General features: G+C 43.7%; 1 protein-coding gene across 2 annotated transcripts in view; it reads left to right on the plus strand.

Annotated features, from left to right (window-relative positions):
- FZD3 (frizzled class receptor 3) overlaps nucleotides 1–8,410 on the plus strand; it is a 142,837-nt gene extending 134,427 nt beyond the window's left edge. For both annotated transcript variants that reach the window (XM_069233780.1, XM_069233781.1), the window contains one exon: nucleotides 2,451–8,410. In XM_069233780.1, the coding sequence (XP_069089881.1) occupies nucleotides 2,451–2,679 (229 nt within the window). In that variant the 3' untranslated portion in view covers nucleotides 2,680–8,410. The remainder of the gene's footprint in view (nucleotides 1–2,450) is intronic.
- Nucleotides 8,411–25,602: the final 17,192 nt, after the last annotated feature.

Consider the following 25,602-nt stretch of genomic DNA (forward strand, 5'->3'; position numbering starts at 1 on the left):
CTCCGCAGTGCTGCACTGAGTGTCACGTTTTTGCCCTGAGGAAGCTGCTGTAATCAGTGCTTAACTGAGGCCTTCACTCCCTGTGTTGTTGCGGGTGACACTGTGCAGTGCTGCACAGCAAGGGCCGCTCTTTGCAGTGCTGTACTGAATGATATGCATTGTTTTTGTACCACTGAGGGATTGTTAAAAAGTGAAATTGCAGGTCCTCAAATGCAAGCACGATTTTGTGGCTAAAAAAAACCCAATGATAGCTGAAGGCTCCTGGAGTCCTTTTTGAGAGGCTTGTTTGGGCACTGTCAAAACTCTCCAGCACAGGAGCATATTGTTGATAGTCTGAGATCGAGGGGCAGCGTGTCACTGCACGGTAAAACAAAAAAAAAAGGCAACCCCTAGTGACATTCTATTCACTAAGTGTAAGATAAGAGTGTTTGGGACCAACGCTGTTATTTCAAAATGAAATGCTTGGGTTTTCTTCTTGGGCCTAATCCAAGGTACACCCCTGGATGTTGGTAGTCTGAGTAAAACCTCCTCCCAGCCTCGGTTAGACCCTGCATATGCCCTTACAATGGTTTTCTGGCTTGTTACAGGTACAGAATGGACCTTTTTCCTTAAACTGATGTCAGGGTTTGGACACAAGCATTGTGTGCACCTTTATGTGGTTGCATCCAGTGACTACCAGTTGCAAATCTTTCTGGGCAAAAGGCTGTGGTTCTCGCAACCTCTTTTGAACAAAGGCTTTAATCTACCTTTGGAGACAGTCAGATATGTCAGCTTCAAATACACTGGCCTCATCTTGTTCTTCCTGCATTCTGAGCAGGCCTGCATTTGTGTATTTTTCCCTAATGAATGACCTTTTACCAAATTTAGGTTTGGAAGGTGGGTTATCCTCGCCTGGTGTGTGCTGGACCACCGACCTCGGTTGGCTTCTGGATGCCATGGCATTTTGACTGCTCCTAGATGTAGACACCTTCGCCACCCCGTGCATATACTTACTACACTGCAGATAACATTGAAAACAGAAACTAATCTGGTTCAGAATTAGTGGAATTTTGTACTCTTCATGGCCCGACTTTAAGTGCCTGTTAGTTGGTGTTGTTGTGACTTCGGTTTTACCAGGGATTGTATTTAATCCAGTTCTTCTGCATCCACAGAGGAACTTCAGCCGATAAGGATGACGTAAGTTTAATTTCAAGGGTCCTAGAGAAATACAACTATGTGTTATCCACATATTGACGGCCCTTTTACAACATCTCTGCATAGTAGCCTTGTGTTGTGTCACATAGGCATTGGACAACAGCTGTCACCAAGGCGACCACAGGCACATCAACACCATTACCTTTATAAGGGCCATCAGGTCTTCTTGCTCTAAAATGTCAACATCAACTGCAGTGGCTGGAAAGAGGCCAACTTTCTCAAACCCATGTTAGGGACTTGAGGTACAGGTATAAAGCTCACCATTGACAACTGAATAAGGCACACAGCTGGGAGTCAAGCAATTTAAGATGAACAAAAAAAAAACCTTTTTGTAGAACATTATAACAGAATCCACAGCTAGCGAATTTACACTCCCTTAGTGAGCAATGTTGCGTGCAAAGGAATGATCCATGACCCATTGTAACAATCCAGAAGGTGATAGTCTTGGTCTTACTCTTAGAGGTCCACACTGCCCATCATCTGAAGGAGCCCAGCTGGACGCTCCGCAGATTGCCTTGATATACACCACGTGCAGACCTGAAAATCTTGTGTGGGAGGGTGGGCTGCAGTTAAACCACAGGAGGGGCTGCTTCACTCTCAAAAGCAGGTTAAGAATGATAGCAAATGCAGTTTTTTATGTTTACACAATGCTTCCCTTGATGAGATTAATCAATTTAATTTTTAAGCTTAATAAGTTTAATTTTAGGCACGAATAAACCTTGTTCATTATCATATATCCAAAATAGGGTACACAACCCATCATGAGTACAAGAACATGGTGAGTTAAGGACACAGAGGGATGTCCTTTAAGCTGTGTAAATGTTCTCAGATATTTCTGAACCTACTACCGCCTTACAATTAGGGTCACCCCTTCCCTCTCAGTTGGTGTCGCTAGATATGTTAGGCTCTAGTGCCATCTGGTTTGACCAGACCACAGACTGCATTTAATGATGCAGAGAGAGAGTGAGTGTCCTGCAGGGGAAGAGGTGTTAGGAACCCCACCCACACAGACTTGGGCATATGGTTCTGTGTGTGTGATTTGTCTTGCATTATCAGCTGAAAGTAAAGGCAGTGGTCTTTAGCAAAGGTAAATTTGATCAGACTTTGATTTTCAGCCTGCTGATTGTTCTACAGATGTTTATGCATTCCAAAATTGTGTTAGTGTGAATTATGTATGTTTTCAATCAAGATCATTGTGTATTTTCAGAATATATTGGAAGTGTAGAGTTAATTACTAACTTTGTTTTTTCTGTTAGATACACACCCTGCAGCTACAGAGGAATTGAGGACCGGCTACCCCAGGGCAGCTTGTCGCGACTAACTGATCACTCTAGGCACAGCAGCTCCCACAGACTTAATGAGCAGTCGCGGCACAGCAGCATGCGGGATCTGAGCAACCCGATGGGCAGCGCCACCCACGGAGCCACCATCACACATGGGACTAGCATGAACCGGGTCATCGAGGAGGACGGCGCCAGTGCTTGAACTGCTTTTAGATTTGAGAGAGTGGAACGTCTCTTGCTTATTCACCACCACAAAAGCGGAGGTAGAGAGCCCAGTATTAGTCCACCTTGGACATTGCGCTCTGCACTCTCAGGTGCATCTGGAAGAAGAAGTTGGCCTTTGTGTTTTTTGCCAAGTGAGGAATTGTCGTCGGCACTGGTTTCAAGATGCAAGAGATCTTGAGAATTGTCTTATACTCTGATGCGTCCTATTCCCTTCATATTGGAGTGAAACATTCAGGCGGAAATCCAAAATGTTTTTGGTTGTTTATACACTGTTGCTATCCGGGGCGAGAAAAACTGGTCCATGAGTCGTAAACCAGAACCAAACTTTCTCAGCCTTGACGTTGCTTGCTGTGAACTTTCTGTGATGAATGAGCTGGTACAGTACAATACATGGTCATACAAAGCACCTGGTGAGGGGGAGCAGGGGATTCGCAGGTCAAGTAAATGTACTGTGAAAAGAGATTGTAAATGTCCGGGGTTCATGATTGGAATATGCTAGATACGTCCTTCAGCTGTCCTTTGCTAAATAGTGGACTGAAAACTGCACTGAGGTTTGGTACTTCACCCTAGGTTTCCTCTTGGCCAGCGCTGGAAATTGATTGTATTGCCTTATGTAGGTTATACGCATCGGTGTTTGATATAGTCAGGTACCGTCGAGCCTGGAGTACAATGCACTTCTTTCATTTGACAGCTTGAGTACCTGCACCTCTGTGCAGCGTACAGTGCTGGTGCATCTCATGAGGATGCTGGTGCTCTCCGATAGTACTCGCACTTCTTCCCTTCCGTTGTAAGATCTGAGCCACATCTTCGTATTGACATGCGCATTGCGTCCATTAGTTTCAGCTCTGAAGATTTCCGTGTAGATCAATAGTTAGTTACTTGGTTTCTCACATCAACTATCTTGTGAACGTAACACTGAATGCAGAATGTAGTTAGAGTGAGTTTGGAGTCCCTCGAACCGACATATCCCGCCTCAGCTCACTCACCTGTCTGTCTTATTGTCCTGCTGTATGTCTGGTTCTCATAATGTGAAGCACTGTTTTTGATCCCCATAAAGCAGAAGTTCTAGGTTTATGTATGGATAGGAATGAAAGCATTTCTCATGAAACTCCAAGCCAGGTACAAGTGCCCGCTTCCATCCTGCACCAAGACTAGTCCATTTCTGCTTTCTCCTACTGAAAATGATTGCCTTCCTACCTTTGACCTGAAATTGTATCTTCATAGACACCCTTATGGTATGTTATTGCTTTGGGCATCCCAGCCTACCTCACTGGATGTCTGCAAAGGATTTAGAATGTGGTGTCTTGCCTTTGGATGCCTCAAGGACATATATGTAAATATGTGTCCATGGGGCTCCCAAATGCAAGCCACCACAGTCTGAGATCTACCCAGATTGCCCCCTTGCTGGAATTTTAGATCACTGTGTACTGCCCACTGGGCCTACCACGGCAAAGGGTCCACCACCTTTCAAGGATACATTCTCCCACTGCACTAATACTCGGACACGTGGTTTCTCTTGGCGAGTGCTTAGGTGACTTTCAAATCTTACCACGGTCTGGCTGGTTGGCGGACCTTTTCAACCAGAGCCCCTACTCTCTGGAACTCTCTCCCAGCCACAAAGACACCCTGGCTTCATAACTGCAGTCCGCCTTCATGTAAGCAGCGGGTATTTAGTATTCTCTCTAAAAAGCATGTTGTTAGATGACTCTGATAATAAGTCTTGCACTGATGGGCACCCGCCAGCCCCATCCACAAGCGTTAATATAAATATACAAATCCGAACACAATGCAAGTAAGTCATAATGCGTCTGGCGATCTCAAACTACAAAACGCACTTCACTAGTTAAATAACATTCTTTGATTGTAGATTTATTGCCTCCCTATGCACATGAACGGGCACAAGAGCCACCCAAGCCCAGGGCTGCATACTTCAAAGGTTGGGCCAGCAGGACCCGGGGAGGTGCAGGCATTTTTCATTCAGCGCGTTATGTCACGACATAATCAGCAAACCACTCTGCCAAGTCTCTTTTCTAAGTAGCCTCAGATAAACCGCAGGGCCTTGCTCGTTATGAAGCCGCTTAGAAAGGGCAACAAGGCAGCCAATGAAGCCACACGGGGCGACCGAGTGTTTGGGGTTTTTCTCTCTTGAACCAGCTGATAATTCGTCCACAGTAAAGAAAGTCAACAGAAAAACCAAAGCTACATGAGTGTTTCGCTTACTGGCACCACAGTGGTGTGTTCCTTTCTAAAAGTACAATGGTGTTGAACCCCTAAGAAATCTCCAGAGTCCTCGAAAAGAGACTAGTAATCGACCCTTGCCAGTTCTCAAACTTTAGAGGCACAACAACTGGCGACGAGAGCATTTTTCACATTACAAAATCAATGGGTCCTAAAGAAAAATCTCTGTTTTTCATAACTGTCTCACTTAGTAATATCAGAGTTTCTTTATGTGATGTGCATTATGTATGTGGCCTCGTGCTGGTAGTAAATATTCTTGAAAAACAGCAAAAGAAAAGAAGGTGCAAGCGCGTGCGAACTGCACACAACCCAGTTTTACACATCACCCCTCATCCTTATTAACCCAGGACATAAATCGGGCTCAGAGGCACAGACGAAACGAGGCATAGACCTCATTTGCAGCTGGGTGGTTCTGACCTGGGTCCAACTGCATGTTAAGCTCACTGGCCTGCCGGGCTAATAATTCACTAGATTTATTCCCTGGCTCGAGGTCTGGATTGGTGCAGTCTGCCAGCCAATGAGACTCACTCATCCGCAGATGCATCTTTTCACAAGCCCTCTTTAAATTCCACATCTTCCCTTTCTTCTTTGACCCTTTGCATCCCCCTCTGGAATGTTTTAAGGGGAGGGGCAGATCATGGTAAAGGCAAGTGCCCTCCCCACACAAGGAAAAACATAATAGGGCAGTTGGGGCACTTTTCATTCTCAAAACATTTTACGTTACAAAACGTTATCAATTGAAACAATAAATAGACGTGAATTCTTCATATGCACATTTTACACAATAAAATACGTATTTTGCTATACATCTATTTCATTATGAGATATTAGTTTGTGTTTCATAGACTAGGTCCTATAATGAGAAAATGTGTTTACAACCCTTATGAACCAAACCACCCTTCATGAGTAGACCAGAACCTGCCCCTTTACAAGTTTACACATTTCTTTTCAAAAGCTATTTATAGCTCCCTTCAAGAAAATCGAAGCTTATCCTATCGAAAAAGAGGTCCGGGGACTGGATGGAACGTTGTAATCTTATAAATAGACCCAAGTATTTTACTGTCAGTAAATGTCACGGGGCTGCAGTAAAATCTAGTTGAAAATATTGCCCATGAGAGAAGGCCACAGAGCCTGTTGGCCACAAGCAGACATTTCTTTTCTCTGTCCCTGTATTCAGTGTGACCAGTGGGTCCAGGGTCCAGTTGCTGATAAGGTCAGGAGGGAACAGAAAGTGAGTCATTCCATTAAGTAGTTTAATTTTGTAATTGAGGAACATAATATAATTCCAAGATGGTCCTTAATATTCCTGCTCTTGTTTGCACTTTGTGGCACCGATAGACACTGGTGGCTGCATTGATCGTGTACTTTCTGGAACCACCCCCTTCCCTTTGCTGATCTGTGTGCATAGGTGAACATGTTTCTGAGCCCAGGAAGCAAAGCTTTCCCAGGACCAGGCACTCCTTGCAAGGCCGCAGCCCTGCACCCTGATGTCCAAGTGCCCTCTCTTCTTACTCTATGTAAGAACTTAACATTCTTGCAACCTGAGTCTTCTTAGAGAAATCCCTTGAGGCATTCTTCCATTTGTGGCAGAAGTAAAAGCATCCGGTCCTATGTTTTTTGGTAAAAATATGGAGGCTTACACAAAAGTCATCATTATGTTTTGTGCTTCGACATTGCAACCTTTGCTGGCTGCAGAAAGTGATGGAAGACTCTTTTTTTCTTAATTTTCTAACTTTTTTTCTAACTTTAGAATGGCACTATTAAAGGCAGGGACATCTGATCCATTCTTAAGCTCGCCAAGCAATTTGAACCTAAACGACAGGATTTTGACGTGTACCGGCTAACGCTAAACTCTCCTATGAGACTGCCACTGAAGACTCTGCACATAGTTATCCCAACAACTCTTTGTCAAGTACACATTGGTGAAAATCCTCATGAGAGTTGAGCCACGGAAAGGCTTCTTCTGAAAGGACTCCGTAGGCCACTTTCTTTTTCATGTTGTTCTTTCGTGGGCTATGAACAGGTTGCCCTCCCGAACAAAGGGATGTCACTTGAATCCCTACAGATACCTATTCGGCTGTCGATGGTGAGATAACACGCTGCGTCCCTTAGTTATCGATTAATTCCTCAGACGAAAAACCCCTAAGCGCAGCCAACTCGCATCCCACTAAACGTGTTCCCCGATCTTCATGTATGAGCCGTGTTTACCCCAATCATAAGATGTTTGTGGAGTTGGGGGAGATAACATGATGCAGTGGCAAACTCTAATGTCCTGCAAAGTTCAGGGCAGGATGGGTTTGGGCATTAAATGTCCTTTGTAGTCAATTGGAAATCACCCCCACACACTCATTTTATTCAAAATAATTATTTCAGAAAGTGGGAAAATGACTAAATTTAATCCAAATACTCTTTAACAAAACAATTTGTGTTGAGAACAGATAGATTCATGTAAATAAACATATTAGCTCCAAAAATAAATGGATTCACGGGGAAGAAGGGATTTACAATTCTGGATCCAGGAAAGAAAAACCCCTTATTCGCTTTGATGAACTCTTTGATAATTGTTTTTTGGTCAGTTTTTCCAAGTCCGTGGCCAAAAAGCATTTGCTCTTAACATCTTATTGAACTCCTTTTCAGTCATGGGAAGCCCAATATTTGTTGTGTTAGCCTTGCTGTATCCCCAGTGTTATTTGCCATGAATGGAATATCAGGCTGTAGCTGCTTCATAGCAATGCAAGGCAATCAGAACATGCTTTGTAGCACTAGGAAGCAAAACACTTGGGGAAAAAAAAAAAATTAGAAAACCAAGAACGAGCCACTTGGATGAACAAGTGATAAATATCAGGCGAAAGCTGATGTGCTTGCTGCAAAACATATTTCCACACGTTATCAGGTTCATGTTTACCGATATTAATGGTGCAGTGTGGGACTTTATATCAGGTAAGACAGATGGACCCACCCTGCCTTCCTAGCCCGGCGCACAGGCTTACCTTACACCCAGGATCAGCGGGTCAGGTAGGACTTTCTCACCCATCAAGGTTTTGAGATCCTTTCATGTTTGTGTGGACTGGCTTTTAATGGCAGACTGTTTTTAACCAAGGTGGAACCGTGAACACAGGGGAAGTTTACATTTTTGTGAAAGTTGTATGTATGTAGCAGTTACACTCGGTTAGCATGACCTTGTAGCTGAAAATAGCTGTCGTCTTTTTTTTTTTTAACTTGCACTCTTCTCATCTAGAAAGTTTTTGTTTACAGTAGGCCAACATCGGTTTGTAAGATAATTGTAAAATATTTTTTTAGCACTTTAATTTTGAGCGTAAAAACTTCTTACAATGTAGTAGATGTACATTTCAATTGTAGACACTGGATTTTTTTTTAAATAAAATGGATGTGAAATAATTTAACTCCTCGGTTACCTTCAGCTGTACATATGTGAATAATAAAAGTGTTTACACCTTGTTGTACATTGACATCTTTTGTTTGAGAGCCTCCTGATCTTTTTGAAATGCTTTGCTTCGCTTGAAAGCTGCATGCTGCCCGCCAAGCGCGCATTACCTTTATCGGTGGGTAAACACAGCATTGACTTGAAGTGATCATCAAAGAGTATTGACCCAAGCCTTGCAGACCGATTGAAGGAAAGCCAAGATCAATATTTTCTCCAGGGCCATCTATTCTTTGATGTTACCTACAAAACACATCAGTGTGTCTACTTGATCAATACTTAGTTTAATAAAAATGGCCTTGTGTAAAGACGGACTGTGACTTGAATGTGTTTGCTGGAGTTAGCCGGCCTGAGTAAAGGGAAGTTATAGAAGTCTGATGTATTTCTTCACCAACATGAAGCTTGAAGGTCACAACAATGAAATGTACTGTTGGCCAATCAAATGATGGCCTGTAGTACCGGTGAGGAATGACCTCGATGCTGTACTCGCCTACGCAGATCTTTGCCAAAAGTGCATCTACTCTTCGATGGTAGGCATTAACGGGCAATGTTTATTCACAAAGGAATGTGCAGAGGTTAGCTTTTTTGTGACTTGTCAACTGTGGTCTTTACTGAGAGCGAAGCCTACGTCACTTTGTTGATGTGTAGTTTTTATTTGTTTTAGCTTTGGAAAACACGAATTACCTTTACCAAGTTTGATGGGTTAACTATTTCCAGGATGCTGGAGCAGAATCCAGGTTTTAGGACTAGGGTGATGAAGAGCAAACGAAGGAGTAAAGTCAGTGTTGTCGTGAACCCCCCAGCTTTAGCAGCTAAAGTGGGGGTTGCCCACAGAACTTGTAAGGTTTATATTGTCATCTTTCTGCGGGCAAAAAAATCATAAAAAATATTTTAGGGAATAAAAGGGCAGGGCAGAGGGGTGTAAGTCATCAAATGCTAAGTAAGTCAACTTCAGTGAAGGAGGCAAAGGGTGGAAACAAGGAAACAAAAGGCCAGACAGAACATCAAAAACAGTGAGAGAAAAATATTTTAAAAAAATTAGACGAGAAAGGAAAGAATGACTGGTAGGTAGAAACTGAAAAGGAGAAACAGGAGGAGGTAGGCAGAAAGCATGGATGAAAGGAAGCAGTAGTGAAAGGAATAAAGAAAACACGGAAAGAAAGAAAGTTGGAAGGAAGGGTAAAAAGAACAAATGAAAGGGTGCAAAGTTGGATGGATATAAAGGTGAAATGATGAATGGATGGAAGGGTGAAAGGTTCAATTACTGAAAGGATGAATGGAAGGGTGGATGCAAAAGTGGATGGATAGGAGTATGTATGGAAGGGTGAAGGAAAGAGTGAAGGGTTGGATGGATGGCTTGGTGTGAGAATAGATTGCTCAGTGGATGGATGGATGGATGGAATGCTGAAATAATCTACAGATGAATGGATGACAAGTGGATGGATGAATGTGGTTCCAGACAGAAGCATTGACTGGTCTGTGGGTGGGCTGCAAGGGTAAGCAAATGGATGGTGGAATGAAAGTATGGAAGGAATCAGGATCTGATGAAATAATAAGAGGAGGGAAAGCAGAAGGTAGACTGGTGCATTAATGGATAAATGGAAAGATGATTCAGGGCATGGAAACCAATCTAAAAAAAGAATCAGACGTTCTTGCTTCGGTCACTCATCATTAGGCATTTGGTCAAAAGTGGGGGTATTTTACATTTCTGGCTACTCCCCTGGTTAAAGTGTCTGGTACAAGAGGCAATAACTCCCAAATGGTAAAATTGCCCAAACACAAAAAGTTGGCCATTGGTTTGCAAAATAAATGTTATACTGTGCATTTCCTGTTTGGAGTGGCTTTGGGGCTGAAACCTGCAGACACAGGGAAAGAAGAGAAAGAGGGGTCTATCATATGGGTTATTTAAGAACTGTATGTTGGTGCCGGCTGGACCAGTGGGTTTGAGTGACTGAAAAGGACTTTGGAGTTTGGTAGCCTTGGGCATCAAAAGCTCATGATGAATGTACCCAGTGAAAGTGGATGAAACCTGTCTCCAAAATAGCCCCCTTGAGAGCCAGAAGGCCCCCTCAAATCGGTTGCCAAGTAAAATTCAACAAGGAGTGGTAGATTTTAGATCCTGTTCTTGCTCGCGTAAGTAGTATTGTTCCAGTCTATAAAGGAGCTTCAGAGTTTGCTCGACCAAATGTTTCAGCATCAGAATGAACTAACAAGAAGTATGAAAGAAAATGGCTAAAACCTTGGCATAAGTGGTATCTAATGCATGCCTTGAATTGGTGAAAGAAAATACTGACCAAAAAACAGCACTTTTGGCATTAAATAATACGTAATGTATAGTTTTGTACCTGAGAGCACAACCTACCTAGGCTGAGTAGAAAGTCATCAGCCTCAGTGTTGGACGTCTAAACAACCCTATTTAGCGGAGGTCAGTCCTCTCCTTCCTGGAACACAACCGGGGAGATTTCTGCCTCCTCCAGGAGACTTCCGTCCCGTGATTGGCATCAATTGAGGTATTATGGCTGTCCCCACAAATTCTGCTCCTCAGATACTACCTAGAAAGGTGGGGTGGAGATTCCGGTTGCTTTCTGCTTCAGGAGGAAGGTCGGGCACAAAATAGCCAATTTAAGGGCAGATTGTTAGTGTTCCAGGTGCCCCGGACCAGGCCATCTTGATAGAGAGGCGGGGGTGCGTCAATGTAGTGATGGATAATGCTCTTGATCGCTCGGGGCAACGCCATGGTCAGGTAGAGGCTCACTCTGAGGGGGGAGTGGAGTGACTGCGGGAGGTGGGGCTCACAGACATGTGGGGGGTCACTCATCCCCACATCAAGGATTATACATATTTCTCTGCCCATAGTACATATGTACATATAGACTACTCTTTAGGTATGAAAACCAGAGACATTGATCCTTAGGACCTATTGGACCATGCACCCGGACCCTTCGCCCAAGGCCATATTTATTTTAAAGGTGAGGGGGGCCGTGCGGTTCCCCACCCTGGGCCTTATTAGGCCCTGGGGATCCCATCACAGGTTTTGACCAAACTTATTTTAGCCAAACCCTGGTTGCAAGTGGTTAGGATTGTGCAATACGTTAAAATCACATGGTGACTATTAGGAGGGATGTTTCCTTGTGTAAAGTAATTGATACATGCAGTCTGTGAGGCAGCAAACAGTGTTTTTCTCATGTGACTACTGTCATACTCTGATAATAAAATGCAATTTGATCTTTGCAGTGAAGTAATCAATGTGTGAACGTGTGTTTATTAGTACAGTTATTCTAAATAACGTGTTAGTGGGCCAGATTTAGCTGTCATACAATTCATTTATGCAGGTCATAGGAAGGGATGTGTATATACGTAAAATAAGTTCAGCAGCCAATTAAAAAAAAAACAAAAGAGAACACCAAGATATGTTTAGTTGTCGTAATTATGTTTTTTTTAAATCTATTTGTTTGTGATGCAAATAAACGAAACATTGAGGCAGACGCTGCACCCACAGCTGCGCTTGCAGTTTTTAATTATTACTTTCTCTTTCAAACTGTGAAGGCTGCACAATGAACTCTTTTTACTAGGAGGCGCCCCCACCCATAGCAAGGAAGTCAGAAATAGTACATTCCTAAGTGCAGCTGGTGATGGAAAGGGACTGCACACTTTCAACAAAAGGCACTTTATGAAATGGAGACTTATCACTGGGAGACATCTCTCGAGTACACCTCTCCAGAGGAAGTACATCATGCCTTTCAAAATCTACAAAGTACCCCTCCAAGTATGTTTACTCTGGAGGAACAGGCCATCGCAGGAAGTGCTTGGAAGTGGACGTTCACCTGCAGATGCAATGCTGGACCAGGGCCAGGTACCACCTACAGGGCTGTGCACGAGAAGTCTGGAACACGAACATAAAGCACAGGTAGAACTTCAGTCTGTGGCTGATGAGACGAAATTGAGGACTCCGTGCACTCAAAGTTGGGTCTGGTTGGAGGTGTATCTCCTCGCTCACAAAGAGTACCCCATGCAGCATGTGCTATTTATCCGCAGTGCAACATGGGATGAGGGGAAAATAAAAAAATAAATTAAAAAAATATATATATGATATATAGATATATATATCAGTAGTGCTCCTAGGGTTCAGGTGCACACAAATACCAGCACAAAACGTGCTCTCTGGTCCCTCGCCAGCTACAATGGTGTAGCATCATCAAAGAAAAGATGTATTAGACTGAAGCTTTAGAGCTACTTCATTAAAAGTAGGCAGGGGTGAATTACATTTAAAAAGGTGGGGTAATGGGGAGGTCTTCCTCTCGAGAAGATGCAGTGGAGCCGATGTAGTGTCTGATGATGTAGTAGCTGGGATATATCAACAGACAACCACTAACATGCCTGATGTTCTTCGCTTTCACCCACCACCCTAGCTGTGGCTTGTTCACCACTGATGCCCGGGTGCAGCCTGCCTTTTCTCCTTTTGTGTGTAGGACCCTCACCAGCACGGCAGTGCTCATGTGCCTTGGATGTCTATCACTTTAGTCTTGGGTACCAGGGTTCAAGAAATGGCACCAGTATCAGCTGTCTAGGCTACTGGTTCTCCAGTTAGGAGCACAGAAAATCTAACCGTGAGAGCACGTGCCTTGATCCTGGTTCACAGGACAAGCATCTGCAGACATTTGCACCTGTAGAGGAGGCAACTATATATAATCCACTAATTTGCACTACTATGCTTATGGGTGGAGCGGAAAAGATGGTGTTTTAGGGGATTTATAATGCCAACTCGTGACTTTGTGGGCATTCAAAAATAATTTGCTGGGCTTTTGTTTTCCCTGGAAACAAATATAAAGATATGGCTGCAAAGGCAAGATTAATTGCATATTCAGTGTGAGAATAGGGTTTGTACAGGGATGTCGTTAATCAAGTTTTTGCGAGTCGTGCTTAAAACCCACATTGAGAAATTAACCTCCAAGAGGGGTATATGTGTGTATATTCGACGACTTATACCAATAGTCTTCAAGAATGTCCATGCTGAGCCTCCTTCAATCGCTGCGTAAAATAACTTTGTCTCCCTCCGAAAGGCATAGTCATTTCTCTCAAATATTATATGTAAAATATTGACTACTACAAGCAAGACAAAACCCTGTTGTGGGGGGGATGGGGAAGGGGTGCTGGAGGGGAAGTTTGAAAGTTTTTCCTGTAAGACGTCTAAATAAAAATGATATTGCGTGGTGCCTTTTAATTTGTATTGTACGTGAAACAGTAAAAACAAGGCAAACCTTACAACTGAGAATAAAGGGGAGCACCTTAAAACAAGTCATAGAACATAAGGGCCTGGTTTAAAGTTTGGCAGAGAGGGTACTCCGTCCCAGTGGCGATGGAATACTTTCTTCATCAAACTCTGTCTGTCCCTGCGATTTTGAGTGGGGTGGACCTCCAGGTTTATGCTGATGGAGTTAAATTTACTTAGTATGCGTAAACCTCCAAAGACCTGACAGAGTGGGGGAAGAAGCACATAGCACCATCTGTCCCATCTATATGATAAAACCCAAAGACGAGGGAAAAAATGACCCCCCCACACCAATAGGAAAAAAGTTCAGTTGTTTGGGTGCCATTATTATTTTATTGTTCAAAAACTAACCCTCTTTGGGAGGTTGTTTTTGAAAAATAAAAATATTTTCCAATTTTGAAAGAAACTGCTATGATGGCGGTTTCTGGCAATGTTTAGTGATATCTGTGGGGCTGGTGGATATCTCTCAATTTGGCAGGCAGAATAAAGGCAGTGTGGCGGGTATAAATTCCTCCCCCACTCTGTTTGCCTTTACTCGACCCTCCAAACCCTAAATCAGGTCCTCCTAAGATTGATGCTAATATTTTTTCAAGTAATAACTATGGCTCGCTGATTTTTCTTTTTTTTTTTTTGTCTCAATCCATAGTCAGCAGAAGCGGATTGCGTTCCGAATCAATTAAATTTCATGGAAGATCTTCCACTGGCCACAGATGGAATAAAAAGCACGGGCAGATCATGGTTAGTGTTATTTTCCCTGCGGACCAAGTTTTGCTGAACAGGGAGAATCACATGAATCGCATGAACAACATGAAGTCCACAAAATACCCCTTTTTAGGGGCGCGCACAAAACGCTCCATCACTCTTCTAATCTGTCTTTAAGGGGATTTTACCCACGCCCAAGTTACATCAGTCACTTTCATTTGTTCATGGGCTTGCCTTTCAAAATCCGCTTGTTTTCATCTGTGAAAGGCATGCATAGGACATGCCTTTTCCGGTGTTTAGCTCTCCTCGAGAGCACCAGTAAACTACTGGAAACATACGTGGCTCCATGTTTTCCGTATGGTTTCTGGACTACTTTTTCTCTTTGTTGTGCAGTGCGATCGCGCTGTGTTTTACACAACGCGATCAAACTCGTTTTTTTTTTTTCTTATTAAATGTGGCAAGAAAAGTCCGGTTTGTAGTACAACGCTAATAGCTCTAACTCAACGTAATGCGAGACCCGTTGCATTGCAAATGCTTGTTTCTTGTTCCTTGTTCCTTACTAAGCAGGTTAGCACTGTATTTATAACCCAATTTCGCTCCACAAACCAATTGAGAAATACGGCAAATCTTAACCCATTTTTCGAGTCACACTTTTTTTTCCACCCAATCGAAGCAATATATCTAATACATGAAAACGTAACATCTCTTGCAAGCGAAGAAGTTGAAAGATCCAAGGAGAGGAGGGCGCGTGGTACAGGTCGCCCAAGAAACTTCAACAAAAGTTGGTATTATTCATTGTTAATTTTTACTTCTTCCCATCAACATATTTAACATTTCTAACATTGTAAAGATGTCCAGTTGTCCCAGGAATGCTGGCTCTGAAGGGAGACAGCTGCACAGCTTATGCCTCCTTGCAGCAACAGGAATATGTTCCCACTCAGGCAAATGGCAGCTGTCTCTGTCCCTGGAGTGCACTGCCATTGTATGTAATGTTATTTAATGTTCTGTAAAACGGTTTAGAGTTATATTGGAGAACATATCTAAAAGTAAACAAACAGGTCAAAAACATGCCCAGTTTCCAATCTGTTAAGATTTTCTCTATGGTTAAATATTGTTCCAGGTAGCCAGTTTGCACATATTTTGCAGTCAGTATTGTTTTCAGAAATTATTATTCAGATTTTATACAGCGCACACCTTACCCCAGCACTAGGTAACAGGAGGGTAGCCAGGCACATACATTAAAATAGCCAGGTTTTCAGATCCTTGCGGAAGGAGGTTAGAGAGGTGCATTTTCGCAGAGACTCTGGGAGAGTGTTCCAGAGCTTGGGGACAAGAAAAGAGAAGGAACGGTCCCCCATCTGAGTTTTATTCCGGAGACTGTGTAAAGTGACCGACCGCTCGAGCGCAAAGCGCGAGAGGGGTGGTATGGAGATACCACTTTGTGCAGGTATTGTGGTCCAGACTGAGTCATTTTTAGGGTCGAGCCTGCGTTGCATGCGCTCACGCATGCGTATCGCAGCGAGACGCTGTAGTGTTTAGAAAAGGGCTTGGAGCCCTGTCGATGTCACGTCCGTGTTTTTCATTGGTTCGTGGGCTTGCCTATTAAAAGCTGCTTGCTTTCATTAGTTTAAGGCATGCATACGTCATGCCTTTTCCGGTGGCTAGCCCTCCTCGAGCGCATCGAACAAGTACAGAAAACATGCAAGGCTCGCTGTTTTCTGTCCGGCTCGTGGACTACTTTTTCTCTAATTTACTAGCGCGATTTCGCATGGCAGAAGTCGAGTGCTTTACATAGTTAATTGCACTTTTTCAGGTTACGTATATAAATACACTTTTGCCGATAGGTGAAAAGTCGGGTTATGAGTTTACAACGCTATCAGCTCTAAGATGAGCAAACGCGAGACCCGTTGCATTGCAAATGCTTGTTGTGTAGTAGCAGAGCGCCTCGAACTGTATTAATTTATCAACTGTGAGCTAGTGTAGGTCACAAAGTAGACCAGACGCCAAGGTATCTTTCGGGACACGGAACAGATGCTTGGCAGCAGCATTCTGTACCTCTTGAAGGCGTCTGATCAGTCTTGTCTGTCTCGAGATAGAGGACATTACCATAGTCCAATCTAGAAAGGATCATGGCCTGAAGGACTGTCCTTTGGACGGAGAAAGGAAGGAACCATAGGATCTTCTTTAACCATTTCATAATGCTGAAGCATGTAGAGGCTATTTTGGTTGTATGAGGTTACATAGACCGAGTGAAATTCAGCCACAATTTTTTTTTTCTCCTTCTGGATTGGTTCCGGAAAGATTCCTACAGTAGCTGGTGAATGCTGGGGACTGTTGCCCAGTACCATTACCTCGATCTTGACACTGTTTAATTTTAGAGTTGGAGCTCATCCAGGGGGAGACAAGACCAAGGCAGGAGTTTAAATCTCTGGAGTTGTGTCTTTGCTCCAATGACAAAGAGAAAATGATTTTTGTGTTGTCAACATATGAAATCAGGTTGAGGCCACAGCTTTCCACTAGATCTGCTAATGGGCAGATATAGATGTTCAACAGCATAGGGCTGAGGACTGACCCCTGCGGGACACCAGCAGTCTGGGTAAGAGAGCTGGACACAGCATTAAGCAAAAAGTCCTGAAAGTGACGGTCCGTCAGGAAGGAGGTTAACTAGGCAAGTGCTATCCCTCGAAGACCCAGCTGAGACAGTCGGTCAACAATGTCATGTGACACAATGGTGAAGGCAGCACGGAGATCCAATAAAATCACTACTGCAGTACCGCCCGAATCTAGGAGCCATCTAAGGGGTTCTGTGACTCCCAGAAGGGCAGATTCAGTGCTGTGTTCTGATCGGAAACCAGACTGGAAGGATGAAGAGCGCCTTGGGCTTCTACTCAGGTGGTGAGCTGAGAATTGACATATTCTCCAGCACCTTCGCAAAAATAGGCAGCATAGAAATGGGTCTAAACTTGGACCGGTTAGACGAGTCCGGATGTTTTTTGTTTTTTTAAAAATAAAGGTAGAACCACTGCATGCTTCCATGCTTTAGGTATATTTCCCTCCTGAAGGGAGGAATTCAGAATTCCTACCAGAAATTGGATTAGGTGTCAGCTCAAAGTCCTTAGTCTGACTGGGGGAAGAGGGTCTAGAGGCGAGCGAGACTTTATTGATTGCAAGAAAGTCAGGAGAGGTGTGTCCAGAAGGGCCCATGTCTGTGTTTCTGCAGAAAGATAACCTGCATCCCGGGTTTTTCCATTCCTGGAATGGGGTGACGCTGAATTCTTGTTTTAACTAATTAAGCTCTAAATGGGGTTTGGCTATTCATGCTGTGGTTAAAGCGAGCTGGATATTTGTCACCTTCTTGGTAAAAAAATCTTGCAAGTGCCTCACATTGAGATTGTGATAACAAAGGAGGCGCTGCAGTATTGCTCTAACCCTCCCCCAACCAGAATGACACTGCCATGAGTCCTGTAAAGAAGTATTCTTTGACTCACTAGACATCAGGAACATATAGCAAAGAAGAAAAAAGAGCCTGGCACAGCTATTCCTGCTTTGAAGGCTTTCCTGCTAAAACCTGATTTCAAAATAGCTTGGCGGGCACTAGTCGTTTCGCATCTAAATGGCACTAGCGACGTGTTCGCCAGCATCCCAAACCCCACCTGACGTCTGAGGATCATCATGGTTCAGGTTGTTGAGTCATTAGGGATCTAAGATTATATGAATGGATCACCCCCATGCTGAAGGAACTTTATTAGCTCCCTCTGCCTACAGGAATTACCTTGAAGGTCTGTTCTAAAACTTTCAAGGCAGTGACCTCGAAGACCGCACCCTACTTGGCCAACAATGTCCATAATTCTAGTGCAGTCTGCAATACCAGCAACATCACCAGGCATCAGACAAAGAAGAGCAAGAAGAAGAAGACTAGATTACAGGCTTTCTGTTATGTACCCAAGGTATCATACCAGACTACAGTCAGAATATCATCATAAATATCCTGTCATAAGTATTGTTTACAAAATAGTGCTCCATTGGGGTTAATAGTATACCCAAATATTTGACCTGGTCTTAAATATTATACGGGAAACACTTGGACAGGACTGGGGTCAATGGAATTATGTCTGGTCCCTTCCAATTATCGAGGTGTGGCGGGGATGGGGATGTTCACTATGAGTGATTTTCACTCTGGCATTGGAGCCTCTGGTATGATGGATCAGGAGTGATCCACTAATTATGGGAATGAGCTGGGCAGACACTTGGGACGTGTTAATCTTGCCATGTGCAAATGGCGTGCTTATGTTTCAGAGGCAGATGCAAACATAGAAAGATTGCGGTAGATCTATGGGTGATACTCTGGAATTTGTATCAACTTGCAGAAATCTGTGCTTTACCCACTGACAACCTGGACCCCTGCTGGATCAGGTCAATGCCCAGTGGCTGTGAGCTTCTCCAGCTTCAAGTACATGGAAATCCGCATCACACACAAACCCAGTGAGTTTTGTAGCTGCTATGTATGCAGTGTGTTCACTAAACTCAGAGAGGGAGGTGAGGGACCGTGGAAGCATGCCACTTCTGTTCCTGGGATGCACAGTCCTGTTTAAATGAAAGTGCCACAAGTTTCTATACAACCTCTAAAACGTGCTTTACTGGGGTCCAGAGAATTTCTTCAAAATGATTGGAGGCTGAAGTGTGACTGCTCCTTCTTGATGAAGGACCACCATGAATATCAATACAAACTCTATCCAGAGGGATGGATGAAAGGGGCATCGCCCTCCCTGACCATCGTAAGTACTATTGGGCCACACAACTGGGGGTGATGGATGAGTGAGTCTTTTCCCCACTAGGAGAATCCTCTGGGTACACAAACATGTGATGGGGCCCAGACACTACACCTCATCCCTGCACAGCTAAATAGAATCATATGCTATCAGTTGTGAAAGCCTTCAAAGCGGCAACGAACCATATGGGTCTGGAAAAAAAGTCCTGGCAAAAGACACCTCCTTGTGGGAGAGTGACTTACTCCAGGAGGCCTGCAGGGGTTCCAGAAATGAGATCTCTGTGGCTTAAGCCAGTTGGGAGATGTTTGGGAGGAAACAGGGCTAATGCCTTTGAGAAAAAAAAGGAATATTAAATTGTGGATACTGAGGTATTGTGATACATGCTGCTCAGTCACGCCTCAGCAGTCCACCTTCAAAACAACACCCAAATTAAAGACTGCCTCATGTTCCAAAACAGTGGCCTATCTGAATCCCTTTCTAAAAAGCAAGATCATGGTATGTAGGAATATCATCAACAACTCACTGTATACCCTGGCAAGCACAGGGAGAGATAGACTGCCAAATCAGGAAATTTGGTAGAGGAGGGCTGGAGTGAGGCTTTGCAGGGCCCAAGAACAGTGGCTAGTAGAGCAGGACTTCATTCAGTGCAATTGAAAAATCCTACACGGAGCCTATTACTCCAGGTGTGTGGTTACATTTGTCAGGGTTGTGGTCAATCAGGCGCTTTCTTTCATATACTATGGTATTGCCATGGCCTAAGACCCTTCTGGAAGGGAAAGAAGTGGTGCCAAGCCTGAGTGTCTGGAGTTCTTCACTATATTAATTGTCTTGGGGATCTGGAATGAGGAGACCCCCATCTGAATACTCAAAACTGTTCAGCAGCCTTGCCTGATGGTAGCAAGTCAGAACACAGCAAGGTTAGATTTCTCCACTTGCAGTGGAAGCTGGAAGAAAGATATGTGCTGGTGTATAGGAGCTGAAAAATCTGTATTCAATGGCAAGGAGTACGGAAAGAAATTTGAAAAGAGAATGGAGAACAGAGATTTAGGGCAAACTGGCCATTAGGGCCAAAAAGCCACAGACCGTGGTAGTGCGTGGGAGAGGGTCTACTCATACACTGAAGCCTCTGGTTGTCGGGGGGTCCAGCAGGGAACTAGCAGGGAGAGACTGGGACATGACTGTACACTGGATTTGTGTGAGGTCTCTGAAGGGAATACAAACAAGAGAGTTCCAAAAGGCTGGAAGAGACACAGAGGACAGAAGTAGGTTTGACAAGGCTGTGAATTGGGCTCTGGAAGTCTGCAGGCAAACACAAGTACACACATCAGAATTATAAAGCAGGGAAACAATAGATGAACTATCATTAATGGTAGTTTGTCTGCTCCTCAGAAATGATCTTTCTGTCAGCTGAAAAGATCTTATACCAAGGCAAGCAGCAGATTCATCTCACAGTTCTGAGACACCCCCAGCAGCTCCTCTGGAGAAGGTACGTTCAGCAGTTCTCTGTGCTAAAGGCACAAGCCTTGGAACCTAACTGGCACCTTTGGAAGCAATGAAAATACAGATAACAATACAAGACAGAACCACAAGGAACAGAACAAGGAACACCAAAAACAGAAACTGGGCTCAGGCAAAGCAGAACTGAAATCGGGGTCAGGAACAGGACTGAAATTCCAGGAGCAAGGCTAGGAAAGTTCCGCACTCAAACAAGGCAGGACGGAAATATACAGACAAACAGGAACAGAGTACACGGCTAGGAGTCTGCATATAACAGGGCAGATCAAGAAGAGTGCAGACAGGAGACTATTCACTGTGGCTAACACTGGAACAGAGAAGCATGAAAACAAGGAACAGAAACAGGAGACTATGAACTATGGCTAACACAGGAACGGAGAAGCAGGACAAACTATGGACAGAAACATACTACAAATAGCCAAAAACAGGACAGTGGGTTCAGAGAAAAAAGGGAAACTGAATCAAAGGACAATCCTGTAATAACAGCACAAGGAGGTGCAACAGGAGTCCTTTGCAAGCCAGAGAACTCTGCGCTCCCAGGGCTGAAATAGCTGGAGGCTCAGGGGAGGAGAACAGGTGCAGGGAGAGAGCCATGTGCAAGGAATCATCTGGGTGCAGGGAACCACCAGTGAAGGGAAAGCTGAACTGAGGCTTGTAGGACGGAAGACCAAGGAAACCAGGACACACAAGACAGGGAGCAGGAAAACCTGGATCGGAGTGTGGATCGGAGCAAACATAGAGCAGGGTCCCGAATGCAGACATAAAGGGTTCAAATTAATTATAGGATCCAGGAACAACTAGCAAACGAGAAACCACCACCAGGATGTGATCCAGGCATGGCCTGAAGACAGAGGGAACTACACGGACCATGATGCATCAGGGAAATACAGTGGAAACTGGGACTGGAATACAAAGTGTATCTGGCACGGCAAGATGAAGAAGTTTATAATCTCATATTTAGTGATAAAGGCAGGAGTCCAGAGGGCCTTTGTGAGAGCCGCCTAGTGGCAGGATGTCAGAATTCTGACAAAGGTCGAATTTAAGGTGGCAGTACCCAGTGCTCACTCCCAATCCACTACCACTGCTGAGAGAACATTTCCATGTATCCTGGCTGAGCGGCAACTGGGATTGTTATTTTAGATTTTGTTGCATATGGAAAACCAATAAAAAGATTTGAAAAAAGAACATCTACATCCTTTGGGACAGTATTTTTAAAGGATATTTAGGGGACAATATTTATGAGAGATTATATTTCTGACAACAATATTTTGACATTACAACCCGTTCAAGGCTTGGAACACCTTGCCCACTAGGACCCAACAAGCTGATGCCTCCTCCCCTTCCGGAAGTAACTGGTTCTCCATCTCCTCAAAGAATACGTCTTCTATGGCCTTAGTTTAATTTAAGCACAATTCAGATAGAATCAATCTGTTTACTCTGGGGCCATAAGTGAGAATTACCTAGGAAATCAACACTGCATGTTATAACCACTCAGACATTCAGCATCCTTCTTGGCTGTTACCGCCTGATTTTAATATTTGTATATGTCTCAAGAACGAGTTCTCTGCAAGCAATACTATGGAAGAATAGAACCCAACGTACCAATTTTTTAATATTATGCTTGAATTATCCTGATGTTTAAGTACTTGACATTTTTTAATATAACCTACTTTTAAAAACCAGTTGTGTTGATGGACAGCACTAACTTTTGTCTACCAGTTGTATTACTTTGTTTAAAAGTTGTACTTAGCTCATTACTCATTATACTCCCACATAGTTACACTAAGCAACCACATAACTCCATCTATAGATCTCGAGGTTAGAAATGTATCAATGAACTAAAAAGGTAAAAGGGCCCCACCTAAAGTAGATGCACTTTGAATACCAAACCCTAACACCTAACCCTAAATTATAAATCTGGTATTATTAGGACGAGTAGAAGGAGGAGGCCCTAAACCCATTTCTTCTATATACAAAAATGGAAGGGCCGCCTAAATTGTTTGAAGAAGAATCCTCAGCTACGTATCGTGGCATGCTTCATTATAGGTTTCCGCCTCCCCCCGCCAACCAGAAATAACAGTATGTCACCTATCTGGGCTCACCATAGTCTGGGAACAATTGTATTCCTTAAATGCCTGCTTTTGGGATTGAAGGGAAAAATAAGAAGTTTTCTTAAGGAAACTGTAATAAGGACCTTAATTTCCTTAATTTCCAGCTGCCTGGTAAGAGTAAGAGCTACAATACTGGGGTGTGATAGAAGCACAATGGTTCCCACATCCTAAAGTCAACATGTTTCATCCACTGCTTTCAAGTCCTATGCGTCTATCGATGGCTTCCTTCGGGGCTATCTGGTTTGTACTTGCAGCCAGAGGTGGCTAAGCCCACCACAGAATCCCGGCACCTCCTCTGCCTTCAAAACGCACAGAACGTTCTGAAACTGCATCTCTCGCACTATGGTCTTCTGCTCATGGAGTAGGCAGGAGATAGGCCCACCCGGTAGCTGTAACAGAGCACTGATAAATAGACTACAAACATTGCTGGTTATGCTACTCATGAAGGTGCATTGAGAAATGATAGTTGTGATCATCGATGAAAACCGACCGGCAGAGCCCACCAATGGGAATGTATTCGAGACTGGATGCAAAGTCAAACGATGTCAAACAAAACAAATCCTAAGGGTAGGTTTAATCATTTAATGTGGACTAGTCAAAAATGCACTGTGTGCTGCACAGACAGAAAGTCAATGGGTTTTGGAGAGCAGCTGACCTTGGAAGGTGTGCCCCCCAGGGTGATTGGGGCAGTGGTGTAGTCCCAGCGACTGCTAGGTGATACATGGGCTATATCCCCTAAAAGGAGTAGCCCAAGGTGTAAAACCGGCCTTATTAGGGAATGAGCCACCATTTTTGGAGTGGTGACATGGTAGCTGGTGTGGTGGATAGGGCATTTTTCCCCTCCCATCCTTTCCCCACATATGCAAGGATCCTATGGTCGTTTATACTTATGCATTTTATCACAGTTGGCTTTGCTTGGATACAGGTGCACAAGGCCGGGAGATGTTATTTTGTTGTCACTTGAAGCAGGGCGATTGGCCAATCAGGTGGCTTGCTTTTTTGAAAAGTTTATTGTTGTTACCGTTAGTGAATCACGATCAATAGGAGGGGTCAATAAGGTCATACCTGGATAAGGCAGGAATTTTTAATGTTACGCGGTGGAAAGTTAAGGTAGTTGGATGTTATTAGATGCAGGTTAAGAGTTAAGGGAAGTTAAAGCTCACAGTTGGAAAGTGCAGCGAGGTAGGATTCAGACATTTTTGCAGGATAACTGTGTAGAGGGGTGGGGGTCAGTGCCCGTGGTGATATGTTGTACAGTGATGTTTTTAGTTTTGTAAGGCGGGAAAAGGCCTAGGGATTGTATGCGATGTGCACCTGTTTCAATAAAGTGGCCTTTTTCACACTAAATATGCTCTTGTGATCCGTGCTTCTCCCCTCTCACCCAATTGAGTGTTGTGAAATGTAACAATACCCCTCTGTCAAAACCCTTGTTCAGCCTTCAAGTTAATTTTCAACAGGTGCAAGAGATTTATGTAAAGTGGGAACCTCGTCCATTGTGTCTGACCCACGGCATAACGATCCAAAAATGTTGTGGTACAAGTGCTGCTAGACATTGTTGACAATGGCAGAACAACGAGGGCGAGAGCATTGTAGCTCGGTAACCTTGCCCTGCCTTTCAATGACTAGAATTCCTTGGCAGGCGTTACGCAACATATAGAATTATACATGGGTAACAGTGAATTACAGGGATGATTTTCACCAAGGGGTTCTGAGTGACGTCAAATAGCCAACAAGAGTGAAACTCAAGTTCTCTATAATGTCACTGAGAACCCCAAGGGGAAAAACATCCCTGTAATTCACTTCTGACCCATCTATTATTTTATTTTAAATAGGACCCCCAAAATCATGTGCCCCTGCCTTCAACTACTGTCCCGGGGCAGAGGATACTGGGAGAGCCGAGCATAACATGCCCTCTCCTCCTTGACACAAATGTGAAAAATAAACATCTTACGTGCCATCCTTAACCTAAACCCAACCACCCACTGCCTTCCTTCCCCCTCCTGCTGCTGTGCCTTCTGCTTTCAGTCAACGCAGACATGCAGAGCTGCACTGACAGGCTCTCAGAGCTCCTTCAGCCTGGCCTAGAAGACATTTATGACATCACAACAGTTGAAAACCAGTTTTGTTATCAACTGTTGTGATGTCATAGCAAGGACTTATAACTTTCAGAAACTGAAATAAACAATAGAGGCTCTCTATGACAGCCAAACTTAACAATATACAAATTTCTTTCCACTTGACGTGCTTGCTGCTGAATGCAGAAAGGCTCAAAATTAAAAGGGCTTTCAAAAATGGTCAATGCTTAATTTGTTAAAAAATAAACAGATACTTTTTCTCAGGACACCATTGCTGGTGCTGCCAAATGGCAGCATGGATAGTAAGGGCCTACCTAGTCTTGTTTCTCCATGTGCCTCTTCCTTCCACCACCCAGCACATCCTGACACTTTATCTCATTCTTGCAGGTCCTTTTCACCTCTGCGTTCTCTGCTATCTGATTGGTGATTAGTGGAATCTTTGCACCATGGGGCTGCATTGCAAAACCTATCCTTGCAAAAGCATATGGCAGTTCCATGTGGGTCTTCTCTACTGTTGGTGTTATGAGAAATTATACTACCTTTTGTGGTCTTGGACAAAATATATGCTGTTCATGTCATGATGGGGAAGATCAAGTATGAGAGATGTGACTAAGCTTGAAGCAGATTCCATTATTAGTAAATAATCAGCAAAATAAGTGCAAAATCTATGTGCTGTTTAATGGCTTAGGTTTCTATGTGCAATTTACACATCAAATGATTTGTAATCAAAATAACTAACATAGCTTCACAATTCACATTCTTAATTTTTTGCTTTGAGG

The sequence above is a fragment of the Pleurodeles waltl genome, chromosome 5 (assembly GCF_031143425.1).
Source record: "Pleurodeles waltl isolate 20211129_DDA chromosome 5, aPleWal1.hap1.20221129, whole genome shotgun sequence".
In the NCBI taxonomy this organism is placed as follows: domain Eukaryota; kingdom Metazoa; phylum Chordata; class Amphibia; order Caudata; family Salamandridae; genus Pleurodeles; species Pleurodeles waltl.